The 16506-nt window shown below is 30.7% G+C and overlaps 1 protein-coding gene across 1 annotated transcript in view; it reads left to right on the top strand.

The window, feature by feature from the left end:
* Nucleotides 1–16506, top strand: part of LOC134690966 (zinc metalloproteinase dpy-31-like) — a 41901-nt gene that overhangs the window by 11773 nt on the left and 13622 nt on the right. Inside the window, exons 2-6 of the mRNA XM_063551144.1 lie at nucleotides 10950–11057; nucleotides 12742–12919; nucleotides 13888–14029; nucleotides 15252–15321; nucleotides 15992–16195. Coding sequence (XP_063407214.1) covers nucleotides 10950–11057; nucleotides 12742–12919; nucleotides 13888–14029; nucleotides 15252–15321; nucleotides 15992–16195 — 702 coding nt within the window. The remainder of the gene's footprint in view (nucleotides 1–10949; nucleotides 11058–12741; nucleotides 12920–13887; nucleotides 14030–15251; nucleotides 15322–15991; nucleotides 16196–16506) is intronic.

The raw sequence follows: 16506 nt of genomic DNA, 5'->3' as shown, positions 1-16506 counted from the left end.
TGCTGGCTGTTCAAAGTGTATTGATGTATTCCGAGTCAATGAAGATAACTATCTTGGACTTTTGTTGATTTCCATTGACCTGTCATTACATACAAATGGTCTGTGACGTCAATTCTCCTCAGTTTGTCTGCGTAGTAATTTCGAAAAAAAACCAGACTTGTCCTTTTTTGCTTGCCACCTATTAAGATTTGTTTGACGGGTTTAATTTAAAGTTATTTGAATGGCTTTAAAATATGAAATCAAAATTATGAAACATTAAAGAAGTAAAAGTCAATAGAGCTACGCACAAAGATCTAAAAGGGTTTTAAAGAGAAAATGCAGAGGAGTTACAAAGAAAAATCCAGAGGAGTTACGAACTGTAACATACAAGTTTAAAACGTGAGAAACGAACTTTTTCATGGAAAAAACAACTACTCGACCTTTGATATAAATGTCAATAAGGCATTAATTATATAAATAACAAACCATTACATCACGAGCAAAGTGCTTTAGTAGGTTAAATGCATTGATTTATATTGTCAAACAACCAAGGTTTTTTTGCAATTTATAATTTTTTACGCAATAGAATATGTAAAGTTGTTATGTTTGGCACACATTTTTAATGATGTATTATATGGTTTATTTTAAATAGTTTTTTTTCTTTATCTCAGGAGAAATTGTCTTGATAGAAAAAAACCAAAAGACATGCTTCTCTGTCTTTGTAATTAAACTAACAAAATAATTATGGAATTAACATATTTTGACAGCTCCTTATGGTTTGACCACCAAACTTACAAAAAATCATGACTTTTTGTGCTAATACATGTAGTTGTACATTATATTATTACTCAAATTATTTGAATTAGTTCTGCAGTAATAAAGTGACGTAATACATTGTAATAGTTTGCTCCAGAAAGAGGTACTATTATGAGCCTGAGCCTGAGCCACGATGCAGCCCTTTAAACAACAAATAAAAGTATGAATGAATTTTGGAATATGTCAAAGAGACAACAGCCTGACCAAATAGCATATAACAATCGAAGGCCACCAATGGTTCTTCAAAACAGCGAGAAAATCCTGAACCAGGAGCATTCATTTTAAAAAGTGAAATCACAAAAATACTGAACTCCGAGGAAAATTTAATCGGAAAGTCCCTAATCACATGGCAAAATCAAATAACAAAACACATCAAACAAATGTAGAACAAATGCCATGTTTCTGACTTGATACAGACATTTTCAAGTGTAGAAAATGGTGGATTGAACCTGGTTTAATAGCGCTAAACCTCTCACTGATTAGTTATTTCTACCTTTTGTTTGAATATTGATTTCCCCAAGAATCCGCACTCTAGTATGTTGTAAAGTCATTGCAAGCCTTCGCTGGGTTCGTTTGTTCATTTGTTTGTTATGTTGGTGTTGTTTTGGAAGGGAAGTTAAAAGGGAAAGAAAAAACCTGATGGCTAATTATAAATAAGGTATACTAGTTTTAAGATTACTTTGTAGAACGTTGACCAACTTTGTAATCCAACTTCACATCTGCTATCTATACGTTTTAACCAAGCACACATTTTTAAAGATAATTATGTTGCCAAATTGGTACTCTCTCTAGACGAAATGTTCAAGAAACCTGAAAAATAACAGCACTTTGGATAAGATAACGCTTAAAAACTATTATACATGTAGGTAGCCACTCATAAGTCACTCTAATCAAAACACTCTTGTAAACTTCAAAATCAGGTTAGGTTGGCACGTAATTTGGTTTTATGCTTACTCGTAGACGCCATCTTCGAAAAAGAACGTTTCATGCAAAATTAAATTGATATCACTGGTTCGACAAGTAAAAGACATCCTTCCATTCATTTGTTCATAAAACAATATGTGTGGTCTTATTCCACTATAATAAATTAATGAGATATCTACCTTTTATTTTTAACTTTAGAAACATTCCATTTATATATGTAAACCACTCGTTTATTTAATTATGGTATGTTTTACGACTTACTGTAACAGGAAACCTACATTTGGGACAACGAATGTCCTTGAATCATGAAAGAAATGCCTTGCATTTTGAATGAAAATAGCAATAAATCAGTAATTTCGTGCGTCCGATTCGCACATCTAAATTTACCCTAATCAGCAACGCGCAAACTCTAACATTTGAAAGATAAGGACGTGAAAGATCAAGCACGTCAAAACTGAAAGCTATCATGACACAAATAAAAATGAAATAAAAATGTTAAAAACAATATCTATCTCTATGGATATACACATGGACAGACATACCATAACAAGCAATGTTATCCCAAATTAAAGTATCATTGAAAATTGCGTGCAAGACCTAATGTAATAATAATAATAAATGCTCATATTTTGTGTAAATAACTAAATATACAGTGTTATATATGTTGTAGGTATTTACAACACAATAATTATGAAAAGTTATATCAGTCTAAACTATCCTTGACCTAATAGCGGTAATATCCGGAGTCCACAAGAAAAAACACGGTGATATCAATTTCCGGAGTAACAAAATTGATAATTACCAGTAGAAGTGTGTGACATTTTACAACACATACAAATGTAACATGTCAATCTGTCGTACGACTAACGAGGACATGATATATATGTAGACTAATTAAATCATAATATATTAGTAGTACTGAGACACTTTAAGAATGACATAGGTAAACTAAACAGGAAGAGCAAAAATATAGGGGATTTCATATTAAACAGTCTGTATATACAGCCACACAAGCAGACTTGTTACTTATATAGGTATATACATTTATATATGACAGTCCAAAATGTTTCCTGTACTATTTTAATTATATCGAAAATCATTATCAGGGCATATCTATCTATTTTCCAAAGAGGGTTCCCAATCCAGGATAAAAAAGGGGGGATGTTCAACCATATGTCCACATTGTATTCTTTTAATATGTAAAATAATATTGAAAAACATTATCAGGGGCATATCCATCTATTTTCCAAAGGGGTTCCCAATCATGAATAAAAAGGGGGGTCCAACCGTATGTCCCCATTCAAATGCATTGATCGTTAAAAAAGAGAGGCTAAATGTCTTTCGAGGGGAGGGGCAATATACATGTATTATGCTATTTTCTATATCTTGAAAAATGACCGCCATGAAATAACAACAAGTTTCAATGTGAAACTTTGTCTATGTATTATAGTTATAAATTGAAATAAACACATTCTAGGAGGAAAATGTTAATATAATTGCTTTTGACCAAATTGACAATTCATATTAGGAGGGAAATAGATATCATTGCTTTTGATCAAATCGACAATTTTAATGAATATCAAAAATAAAAAGCAAAAAAGATACATAATATAAATAAAGACATCAAAGTCAATTGATATAGACTTTGAAGACAGTCAAAACATGTATAGTTTTTAAATATGGTCTATATTGATGTTTACAATGAAATTAGACTGTTATCTTTACTCAAGGAATTTATAGCCAAAGGGTAGACGAAGGATAGACATAACTGGATTATATCAGCCAAGGCCGTGTTACAATATATATATTTAAAAAATTATTTCACAATAAATCACAGTATATTATTTGTTTACTTATTATAATAACGTGTAGGTGCAGTTTGGCTCAAAATCTTTAAATTGGTAGCGCACATCAAATGTTTTTTTATCTGGGTATCAAAATGTTGCATTATTACTTCTACTTTACATCCTCATCTGTGTTTCGGAAGCATTATCTTGATTATTTTGAATGTGTAAATACCCGGCCACGTCCGACTGGAATAGGAAACGTTAATATAAGCCGCATGTACCAAAACAATACTAAAATGTTTGCCTAAAAATCCAACAATTTATTCTTGTACTTTTAACAATAATAATTACATAACACAACTGATATTTTTTGAGTCATTAGGTTATTTTCATATACAGAAAAGCATTTTTTATTTTATTTTTTCTAAATTTTCTGATGCAATTTTTATAGATATAGGTAGGTGTGGTGTGAGTGCCAATGAGACAACTCTCCATCCAAATAACAATTTATAAAAGTAAACCATTATAGGTTAATGTACGACCTTCAACACTGAGCCTTGGCTCACACCGAACAATAAGCTATAAAAGGCCCAAAATACACAATTTGTAAATGGAATTCGTGTTGCTCAATTTTAAGCTTTTGTTCTGTTTGTTGTGGTTTGAGTTTTGCCTAATCCCTTTGTTTCCTTATTTTAGCAATGGTACATATTGTTGTCTTTATATGATATTTTGTTTACGAACTCCCCTTGGCAGCTTTTTGGCTTTTCTAAGGAAATAAGTCGATTATTTTAGTCACATGTTCAATTTATACACTGAAGTCACATGGTCAAGTAGTACTCAAGTCACATGGTCAAGTAGTACACTTAGGTCACAATCATGGTCAAGTTGTACACTGAAGTCAAAAGATCAGGTAGTACTCATGCAAGCCACATGGTCAAGTAGTACTCAAGTCACTTAATCAAGTTGTACGAAGTCACATGGTCAAGTTGTACTCAAGTTGTTCTTAATTTACATTGTTAAATTCAATAAAACAACGATATAATGGAAATGTTTTCAATCTTTGATTGATATTTTGACTGACAAAATTTTGAAGAGGTTAAATCAAAATTAGCCTGAAAACGGAAAACAATCATCACGTGTTCAATGTTTAATTACCACACCTGATGATTTTATTTCTTTTTTAAATGTCAGTAGAACAATGAATGTATCTTGATGTTAAAGACGGCAAATCTTTTACTATGATGTGTTATTAAGATTTCGCATACATTATATTTTAATGAAGTAGATATCTTAAATAATATATTTTGAGAAATGAGAATATTAACCTAGTAACTTTGTGTTTGAATGCATGTACTTGAAAGGTTAATTGCGTTTGCACTGAAATAATGACTTTATATAATGTTGTAATTTTTTTCTTCAATGATATTTCCTTTTTGGTTAATTTTATAATATTGCTGTCAATCATAAGAATTATTTGGTTTTTCCAGTGTTTATATTTATCTTTAGTTTTCAAAGTGCAAAATAAAGTCTAACATGGTAGCCATGAAAGAGGATCTGGTTGGGGTAATTTCTATTCTTCATATATTTTGCCTATTATTCTGGGTTTTGTTTACTCTATTTTTCTCTTTTCTTTATTTGTTGCCCTTTTTTCTGCATTTTTACTTTTTTCCCCTACTTTTCTATATTCTTTATAAATTGAGAGAGGCAATGGGGAATGTGTCAAAGCGACAACAACACGACCATAAAGCAGACAACAGCAGAAGGCCACCAATGGGTCTTCAATGTAGCGATAATTCCCGCACCCGTAGGTGTCCTTCATCTGGCCCCTAAAAAATATGTAAATGCTTTGCCCATTTATCGGCCCTTTTTGTCCAATAATCTCTATTCGGTCAACCCATTCAGACCCTCACAAAAAGCGACTGTTATAAATAAAGAAGACGAATAAAAAAAGCATATATGATGTATGATTTGCGTGCATACAACACGTGTTTTTGCTTTGACCTTCATCAGACACGTTCCAGACCAAAAGTAGGAAAAACCAATTTTAAAGTTTTTAAACGTTTTAAGAGCAAAACTAAAAGGGTATACAAGTAAAGTACATATACACGTAGCTTTCGTAACGATTTTCTAAATTTAACCATTCGACAAGCTCGAATCAAACCATTTGAGGGCCAATGATGTCTAAATACCAGAATACACGCGGTCCCATATGACCAAAACTGTCCCAAAAAAATATAGCAAAATAAGTCGAAGGTCAACTCTGCCTATGATTTCGAAACTTAGTTTGTATTTTTTATCAACAGATAATTTACTCGGTATGATACCTTGATTGATTGTTATTTCATGGCGTCCAGTGGCATGTTCTGCACGAAAACTCACGAAAAGAAATAAAATTCACCAAATAGTTGCATTTGCATATTTACAATCATGAAAGAACGAACTTTTTTGGGAAATGAAATAATTCTAAAATAATTTAAAAAAATGTTGATATGAAGTAAAAATTTTCACGCGATTTGATTATATGAACTTAAGACTAATTTATGGCTGACTGATAAATAGAAACTTGACCTTATTTATTAAAATTTTAGATTTTCTATATTGAGAAACAATGGCTTCATTAGCTAATTTCCCGTTGATATTTGACCGACACCATTCTATATATAGCCCAATTGACACGATGATCAAAAGATGAAGATTATGATTTATAAAATAAATTATACACCATATATGTATTTCATCCGAACTTCTGTATCATAATACAATGACGTCACATTGAGTGTTGTCATCATCTCTGCTGTGTCTAACATGTATAGTGTAACAGTCTGTGGATTCATTAATATTCGTTGGATACCAATTTTCGTCACGGATTTCGTGGGAACAGGGGAACCACAAATTTAAATATTCAACAAAATACAAATTTTCCAAAGGAATGCATGCAAACTTTTCCAAAACAACGAATTTAACTATCCTCGAATATGTGAGTTTTCCGCAATCCACGAAAATTAGTACCCACGAAAATAAATGAATCCACAGTATATAAGAAGGAACAAAAACTATGATTAAAAAGATGTGTGTTGTATACACCAATGGAAGAGTAACATTAAAAAAAGGCAATATAACAATAGTACACACTTTTATAAGTTTCTTTGTCATGTTTGTTCATTGGATTAAAAGTGCAAATATTATTAAATTTTTATGGGTTTTCCAATTGTATATCACAATCCCACCCAATCAACAAAGGTGTGTTAAATAAGATCCCTAAAATAGTTTGTTAAATACCGCGCACATAAACCATTCAGTTTACACCTTTGAATTATTCGAACTACTTTTGTAAGTGCCTAGAGTCATTACAATATCATTGCAATGTCCAGGTGACAACCTGTTATCTCTGTTATAAGTGTAATGGAAGAGATAGTATCAGGCAATTTGTATACTTAAGTTAGGAATATAATGGAGTCTAGTCATTTCTAATTTTGTCCTGAACATGCATGAAATATTTGCCACTGAACGTTTTAAAAAAAATCAATCAACCAATCACCCCTTTTCTATGCATTTAAGCCTAGGAATGTAATGGAGTCTAGTCTTTTCTAATTTTGTCCTGAACATGCATGAACTATTTGCCACTGAACGTTGTTAAAACATAAATTAATCAATCACCCCTTTTCTATACATTTAAGCCTAGGAATGTAACGGAGTCTAGTCATTTCTAATTTTGTCCTGAACATGCATGACATATTTGCCACTGAAAGTTATTTAAACTTTAATCAATCATTTAATGTTTACTGATTTTATAATTGGAGCTTTGTTAAAGATTATTGTAAGATAGTAAAGCATGACATTGAATCATTGATTTATGAATTATGAATAAATGGAGATATTTGACTGACCCACTTTAAATACAACAATCTTGACGTATAATGGTAAATATATTACCTCTTGATGTAAAATGGTAAATATAATACGGTCTTCAACAATTGAAATAAAATAAACACTTCATCGTGCGTCCGAGTGCCTTTTCTGGATTTGCCTTCATCTGCAAGGAAGGTTCAAAATTGTTTATTGGAAAGCCAGCCTGGGGTGTGTGTAAATACGCTGCAACGTAGGGAGCTATTTGATCAAAATATTATAAAATATAAAACAATATGCTCTTTAAAGTATTAAAGAATTAACTTTACTTCAGAGCTTTTCTTATAATCACTTATTCCGTGATTTAAAATCTCAAGAAGTGTCTAGTATTTAAACGAGAGTTTATATAAAACGTTTTATACCAAAACTTCCAGGTTAAGGAAAACCATTTCTGCAGACCGGAAAATGATGTGTTTATGTTACATCATTTACATATGAGTATAATACTTTAAATCAGTCTTGTTTTTTGGACATTGATCTTTAGATGACCAATAATTGACAAATTGTCCTTTCTGTCACGCCCCTAGTATCATTAGTCAAAAATGCATAGATATTACCATAAAGAACCATTCGAACTAAATAATTGATATTTTCTAGTACTTTTATTGATGGTTATATTTTTGCTGTCACAGCAATTGTTCCAACGCTTCAGCATACGCCCAAATTAGTATGAAGATTCATTCGAACTGAATAATAAGTACTTTCTAGTATTATTGATATGATTGTTATATCTTTTCTGTCACAACAATTGTTCCAACGCCTCAGCATACGCCCAAATTAGTATGAAGATTCATTCCAAGTAAATCCTTAGTATTTTCTAGTACTAGTATTTTTATTAATGGTTATATCTTTGCTGTCACAACAATTTTTCCAACGCCTCAGCATATAAAGCCTTAATTAATATTTATTTCAAGGTCACTTGTTGGTACCGTATGTCCGTGACGTCTGAGAATGCCTTATGAAGTCATGCGTACTGACGACTTTTGTAATTTAATACTGGCTGATTGGTTGAGTTTTACAATTATGTTAATGTTGTACTCTCTGTTTGCAATCCTAAAGATGTTTTGCTCACACATGAATTAGAGATAATTATCAATAAACAATGAATGAAAAGTCAGTTACAAGCGTCATTATATAATAATAAGCTTTATTGTCATATATAAACAAATTAAAACATATTTGAGATTATAATGATCGTCATGACCTAGATTAATGTACCATGTATCAAGTGAAGTCTAAATAGGTAAAAAACGACAGTTTCCAAATTAGTCTAAACAGTTTTATTTCTTTATTTGTTTCTATATTCTTCTTTTTCATGTTTTTATTATCATTTTCTTGAATTTTTCATGCAATTTCTTTCATTTGATGCTTTTATTATCATTTTAAGAAAAGTCATTTTGTATATAAAGGATGATTTAACTTCATTGTAATAAAAACGACTGATTATCATGGATGCACTTGTTTTAATGATTTATAAAAGATAAAGTGGTGTACATTGAATTTTGTTCTAAGAGTGTTGAAAAAAGAGAAGTTGCCCTAAGCAGGTAAAATCAGGTCATTGGAATATTTATCTGTTCCAGATAGTTTTGTAAGTTTACGTGCACATTTGATTTATAGTTAGATTGTACTTATTTTTTTTACCATCGTTGTCACTTTATGATGTATAAAAAATGAGAAGTTATTAAGGGCTTAATGAAATAAATAATTTTTGGGTACGCCCATTTTCTAAATTTTCGAACTTAATATTAATATTTTATCAAAGATAAAGTGGTTTACATTTATTTCTTAGAGTATAAAATATTGCCCTAAGCAGGTAAAAATTAGGTCATTGGGAATATTGGAAAGGCCTATTTTAAATTCTTATTTATCTATTGAGGGTGTGTGATCTTTAGATGACAAGATTTATAGATATTTGTGGTGTGAGATCTATTATATGATCTGTCTTATTTGACACATAGATAGAGTGGGGGAGTGCATAGATTTAGTGTATGTGATGTCACATGGGAGAGATTTATTATCTTAAAACAGAAGTTAAATGGGAGATTAATGAACATTTAACACTTTGATATTGATGCTGTTTTAATGAATTTGTTTATTAGATGTCGCCCGAGAGAGTGATCGCGACTTATATCATTATTAACTTATTAGCAAATAAACGTAGGAATTAAAAGTGGTTCTTAGCCTGGATTTGGCTTTACTTTTTTGGTTAATATCTTTTCGTCTTTTTGATAAGCTTTGGATTTTCAAAAGGTTTGTCTTCGAACACCACTGAAGGGACATAGATTATCGAAATGCTCATATGGTGCAAAAAAAATAATACACAGTTCATTTACTTTTCCTTGACTCATTTTGTAATATAAAGTTTTTCTTTTCTTTGATTTGTATTCAATTGTTTCTTCAAATTGGCATAATAGATAGACTCGTGGGAGTGCATAGATTTAGTGTATATGATGACATGTTGGGAGGATTTATTATCTTAAAACAGAAGTTAAATGGGAGATTAATGAAAATATGATGCTTTGATATTGATGTTGTTTTTACAAATTTGTTAAAAAATGTCGCACAAGAGAATGATCGCGACTAGTATAATTTTTAATAAACTTAATAGCGAAATACATGAAGGAATGAACAGTTTTTGCCTTTGTCCTATTGTGTTGAGCTTATTTTCTCAAATTGTCAACTGGAAGTTTGTAATTTATATACTAAAACAGAGGTTATAATAATGTGGTCATTTTTATAAATTTCCTGTTTACATAACTTTGAATTTTTCGAAACACTATGGATTTTCTTATCCCAGGCATAGATTACCTTCGCCGTATTTGGCACAACTTTTTGGAATTTTGGATCCGCAATGCTCTTCAACTTTGTACAAGTTTGTTTGGCTTTATCACTATTTTGATATGAGCGTCACTTATGAGTCTTATGTAGACGAAATGCGCGTCTGGCGTACTAAATTATAATCCTGGTACCTTTGATAACTATTATAACATTTAACATAAATTACATGTTCTCTGAAGTGTTATTGATTTTGCATTCCGACATATTTTAAATTATCTCTTGATCATTTAAAGTCTTCTCTTACTCTTTCATTGAATCAAAAGAAGGTGCTTAAAACAGAAAGAACACAAAAGCATTTGCCTAAAATGTATACCAACTTCATCTTTAAATTATTTAAATTTGTTGAATTATTGCAAAATGTATCATATTTTATGATGTTTCAAAATGACTCCGATTTACAATTTTGACAGGTTTTTGCGATTATTTTCAATAAGAAGGACATTTCTAAACAAACCCAAACGGTTTCCGGTAGTTCACCTGTGACAGGACTTGTAATATTGTATCAAAATCGGCTTTTAAATTTATGTGTGCTCAGAATACATATTCGTCCTTTTTTTGTCGACCCTACGAAGAAAAAAAAACATGCATTTGAAAGTCTTGAAATAGAATTCAATAATAAAACATTTTTTTTAATAATTAACTTTTGAATATGACAATGTCTGCACATAACTTATGACTAGTTAATTATTTTCACTTTAGGTGTCGCCACTAAATATATCAGATGGACTAACAATACAAGAAAAAATAGTTGTAGTAAACTATTTATCTGCTATAGAACAGAAAGAAGAGAAGGAGCATCATTTAATTGTAAGTATATGAAAAGGTAGAAAAAAGTAAAATCACAAAAACACTGAACCCCGAGGAAAAATTCAAAACAAGTCCCCATTCAAATGGCAAAATGAAAGGATAAAACACATTAAACGAATGGACAACAACTATCATATTCCTGGCTTGGTACAGGCATTTTCAAATGTAGAAAATGGTGGATTGAACCTGGTTTTATAGCTATCTAAACCTCTCCCATGTACAACAGTCGTATCAAATTTAATGATATTGATAATAATGCACGAACAAAGCAAAGAGATACAATAGGAAAAATGTCACAAATAAAGGGTAAAAAGTCTAATTCGGTGTAATATAGTATATTAATTCTAATGCACTTGCAAAGTGCAAAAAGGAAAAAAAACACACCACCCAAAAACAGCAAAAACGATGACATTGATAATAATGAAAACGTTCTTCGTCTATTTAAGTAAAATAGAAAAAAATACCGAACTCATAGGAAAATATAAAAGGAAAAGTCCTTCACAAAAAATGGCCAAATCAAAAGCTCAAACACATCATGACAGGCAGTGAAAACAACTTTCATGTTCCGTGGTACCGGCATTTTCTTTTTGTAGAAAATGTTTTGTTAAATCTGGTTTCCATAAGTTAACGTGAAAATTTTGAATTTTAGATATATTTTTTTATTGTTGATATGTGATGTACGAATTGAGAAGTTATTGAGGGTTTGAAAAGATAAATTATGATTGGGGACGCCCACTTCTTTAAATGTTTGACTTCTCAGAAAGTTTGGCTAGATATTGCGCAATATATGAGTTAACCACATGCAAAACAAATCGCACACGGGGATCTTTATGATTGTGGTATTCCTTAATGATTTGCTCGTCATTACGATGTAAGATATAATTTTACGGGATGATTCTAATCTTTAATAAAAGCTTGAGCGCTTTTGTGCGTAAAATGCAAAGGAAGATAAGTGGGAATACAACAGAAGAAGCCTTCTTTATCTCTTTACCTGTAGGCCAATTTGTATCTTTATACATAGGTTTAAAAATGCCTTTTTGCATGCGTAATTAATTATTTGTCAATACTTAAGAACCCGGAAATACAATATTTACACAACAAAATAATAATTTACTTTGAAGGTGATGCATCATATTTTGAAACCCACAACAAAGCATTTTTGTGTACGCAACTCCTATTATTTTAGAAAATATTTGAATTAGTAATTTGATTGATATAAAATGTAAAAATATTTCTAGGATCTTCCGTTTCATATGCGTGCTTCTCCGGAAGTTATTATATCCTTTCAAATGCTTGCATTATACATTATATAAAATACCCGTTGCTCACCAAGATAAAAATATTAACAAGAAAGGATGATTCATTTTAGTTTGCTGGATATGCATATTCGGGATGAATAAGAAAGGGTACCCAGTAAACGCTATTTAGAGACAACTTTGTCCAAATTAGGGCTTCCGAGTAGGTTACACCTCTTAAGTCATAAAGTAACGTTTAGAAATTGTCTGGGATCAATAGGTCACTTTAAAGTATTATGTACAGTTCTTAACTAATCTGACGGTTGGGTTAACCGTTTTAACTTATGAAAAAGGTCACAAGTCCTTTGAAATGAGATTTCAGCGCAAAATTACCATTTCGAATGTTGAATAAATATAAAAAAGTATTAAATTTTTTCCTTTCCTTTTAGACGAAATCCACAACAGATAATACAGTTCCATATGTTTTTGAAGAAGATATTATATTGACTCCAAAACAAGCTCAAATTATTTATGAAAGTAGAAATCCTCGCCAGAAACGAAAATTAAATACAGATTTACATCGACATTGGCAGCTACCGATACAGTATGCATTTGACGGATCTCATAGTAAGTAACAACTAACTGTACGGTAGGAATTCAATTGATATCAAGATTAACAGCTACCCGCATAGTATGAATTGTATTGAAATCGAAGTTACAGCTAACTGTACAGTATGTATTCAATTGATATCAAAAGTAACAGCTAACTGTACAGTATGCATTCAATTGATGTCAAGAGTAACATCTTACTGTACAGTAGGAACTCAATTGATACCAAAAGTAATAACTAACTGTACAGTATGCATTTAATTGATTTCACAAGTAACAGTAAGATATACAGAGTATATGCAATGGATCTCTTAGTTAATACACCCTAACTGTCTACTAGGTTGCATTTGATTTATTGCAATTTTAATTGATACAGTATATGCAATTAAAGGATATCAAAATCAGAAAGTTTTCCGATGCACTTGATATACTTCATTATACACTGTAAATACAATGAATTTCATAGTTATAGACACTGTAACCTATACAGTATGCATATAAAAGATCTAATAGTAAAATTCACTTAGTATGAAGCAGCAACTTGTTGCAAAATAAGCAACGTTTCAACTTACTATACAATTTACGCATTTAATGTATCTCAGTTAGTAACCGTCACCTTTACAAAAAATCAATGATTGATATCGTGATAAGAACAAGAACATTATAAAATTATAATATACATTCGATAGACCACATACTTTGTAATTCATTTTTCGTAACAAATTCGAAATGTACGTGTACCTCCAGCTGTGTTGCCAAGTTTTTTTTAATTTTACTTTGAAACTTCTGTATAAGTAGGCGTATGCTCCACATTAGTTTTATTCTTAAACGAACGAGTTTGAAAAATCAAAAAAATATAGGACAGTCACGCTTAAAGCAAAGCAGTACACATTTTTTAACTAACACACCTACAAATTGTTTTCATTTTTTATGCTCCAAAATTAATTTTACTTAACAATACTTAATTGTTTTTTTTTAAATTTTAGACGAATCTGAAAAAAGTATTATAAGACGTGCTTTAAGTTACTGGGAGAGTTATACCTGTATTACTTTCGAAGAAATAACATATAAAGATAACTCAAGTGTGAATGAAAACAAAGTTTACATTGTATTCACTAGCAATGAAGGGTGAGTATTTTGATTTTTTATGATAGTCGTATGTATTTAAACATTTTAAACGAATCACTTAATACAAGAATTTTACCCAGTTCATCGTTAGCAAGTTAGCAAAAATTCTCCTCCCTCCAAAAAAAGCAAACAAAATTCACTACATTTATATGACAATGAGTTTATTTTTTGTGCTCTTAGCCCTGGTTATTAATAAAGACCGTATGAACGTTTTTTGTTTAGAAAACATATTACTAAACAAATTGGCAAGTGAGAGTTATAACCCTTCTTGGAAACTTAAATCTCCTTTATAAATATACCAAATATCAATGAATACCAAATGAATACCCTAAACATTCCAAAGTCACTGAAGCATTAATGACTTCTATATTTCTTGCATTTGTGATGGATAGATTTATGGAATATCATTGACTTATTAGTGAAATAAACTTTTATAATAAAAAAAAATATCAGGTGACGACGATGACGCTGAACGCGTCCTTTAAATCAGTATTTGTTGAATAAACTTTTATAAAATAAAAACAATATCAGGTGACGACGATGACGCTGAATGCGTCCTTTAAATCTGTAGATATTATCAATGGTCTGCCATCCGCGACATTTTTTGCAGGCTAGACAAATAAAAAACAAAAACAAAAACAAAACATATTAAAACAAAGCAAAATGTTGTTAACATACATGCAAGCGGTATAAAAATCCTAAAAGTAAATTTGTCGATTCATTTGCAATTAAATTCGACATTTGTCTCGTTGTGTCGAATATAATTATAAACATTTCGCCTGTAGGTGTTATCCAATATTGAGAGCATTTTTTGCACTGATTATTTATATTGTAAATATAGCTACTTGTGGTATATGTAAATAGTTTAAACAGTTACACTGTAACGTTCCTTTTTTTTTTTACCTTTTTCATAGTTGTCATAAAAATATTGTTATATTGAATATTTGTTACCTTGAAAATAAGAGATATGATGTACTAATTCATTACACTTAAAAAAAATAAGTCTGATAAAGACCTAACTTATTTATCCTTTACTTTTTTGAAACACGTTTAGTCTATTCTTTATTATCCTTATTTACATTCAAGCACCCCATTTTTCTCTATTATTTTTTACTTTTGCCTTGTTTTAATTCTATTATCTTGCCATTTATTGGACAAGAAGTCCATTCACATCTATTTTGTAAACACTCTAATAAAGTCCATTAAAACTGTACAATTTCAGTTGCTGGTCATTTGTTGGAAGAAGCACGTATCGAGAGCAAAAAGTTTCCATTTTTGAAGACTGTATATATGTAAGTGACATTTATACAAACGATAACAAAGAGATCAAATTATGTTATGAATTCTTAATTGTGACATAATGCAACATCAAAAAATCGTCGCAATGTATCCCAAACACTTATTTCAGGAATAATATTAAAGGAACAAACATGTGAATAGCGTCAGTAAATATAGACAATTTCTTCACCACATATAATATGACATAATGTATATGTGCTGAAATCTATGTTTCTAAGTAAATAGAACTGCTATTTGATTTAGCCTATATAGACCGACAAAGAAACAAACATGATAGCTATTTGATATTTGTTTGGATGTTCAGGTGAGCAGGAGAACTTGTTGATGTGCTATGAATATGAACAACGTTAAAATTATACAGAATCATGACATTGATAATGTGCTATAATAGTTCTCCATGTAGCGGTACACACGATAATTCTTCTTTTTATTATTATTATTCTCAAATTTATCATCGGGATTAATCTAAAAACATCTGTTTGAGATAATTTTGGTGACGGATTTGTTTGACACACATGAAATATATTACAATATTTATAATCAATGTTAGATATATAGATTAGACCGTTGGTGGAGAGTTGTCTTATTTGCACACGTACCACATCCTCCTAAATATATTTATACCTACATGATATGTCACATATTAAATGTATTATATTTTAGGAAGGCCATGTTCTTCATGAAATAGGTCACGTGATAGGGTTTTGGCATGAACATGCCCGACCTGACAGAGAGGAACATATACAGGTACAACAGAATGCCATCCAATATGGAAAACAATACAACTTTTTACACATCTCTTGGAAGGATCTAGACAACAAAGATATGCCTTATGATGTTGGATCTATAATGCATTATGGTTCGAGAGTAAGTTAAAACTACACGACAAATAAAACAAATTGTTCTGGGTTCATTATAAATTTCACTAGTAAATAAGTTTTAGTCTTCAAATGGCCATGCTTTTGTCTATCTAAAGGAATCTAGAAACTCTGATCCAATTAACAATATACAAGACTTTTTGGAAATAATTTTTTTGCGATTTTGTTGTGGTTGTAAATTCAGAATTGTTCAGCAATTTCGCTTGCAGTCAATTCTACACCATTGAGCTTTTCAGACAGTTCATTATGTTAATGTTTTAAACATGTAAATACTAGTATCTGAATTTTCGGAAGAAGAAA

The sequence above is a fragment of the Mytilus trossulus genome, chromosome 11, assembly GCF_036588685.1.
Source record: "Mytilus trossulus isolate FHL-02 chromosome 11, PNRI_Mtr1.1.1.hap1, whole genome shotgun sequence".
Classification (NCBI taxonomy): domain Eukaryota; kingdom Metazoa; phylum Mollusca; class Bivalvia; order Mytilida; family Mytilidae; genus Mytilus; species Mytilus trossulus.
The sequence above is the reverse complement of the archived record's forward strand: the minus strand, read 5'-3'. Positions and strand labels throughout refer to the sequence as shown.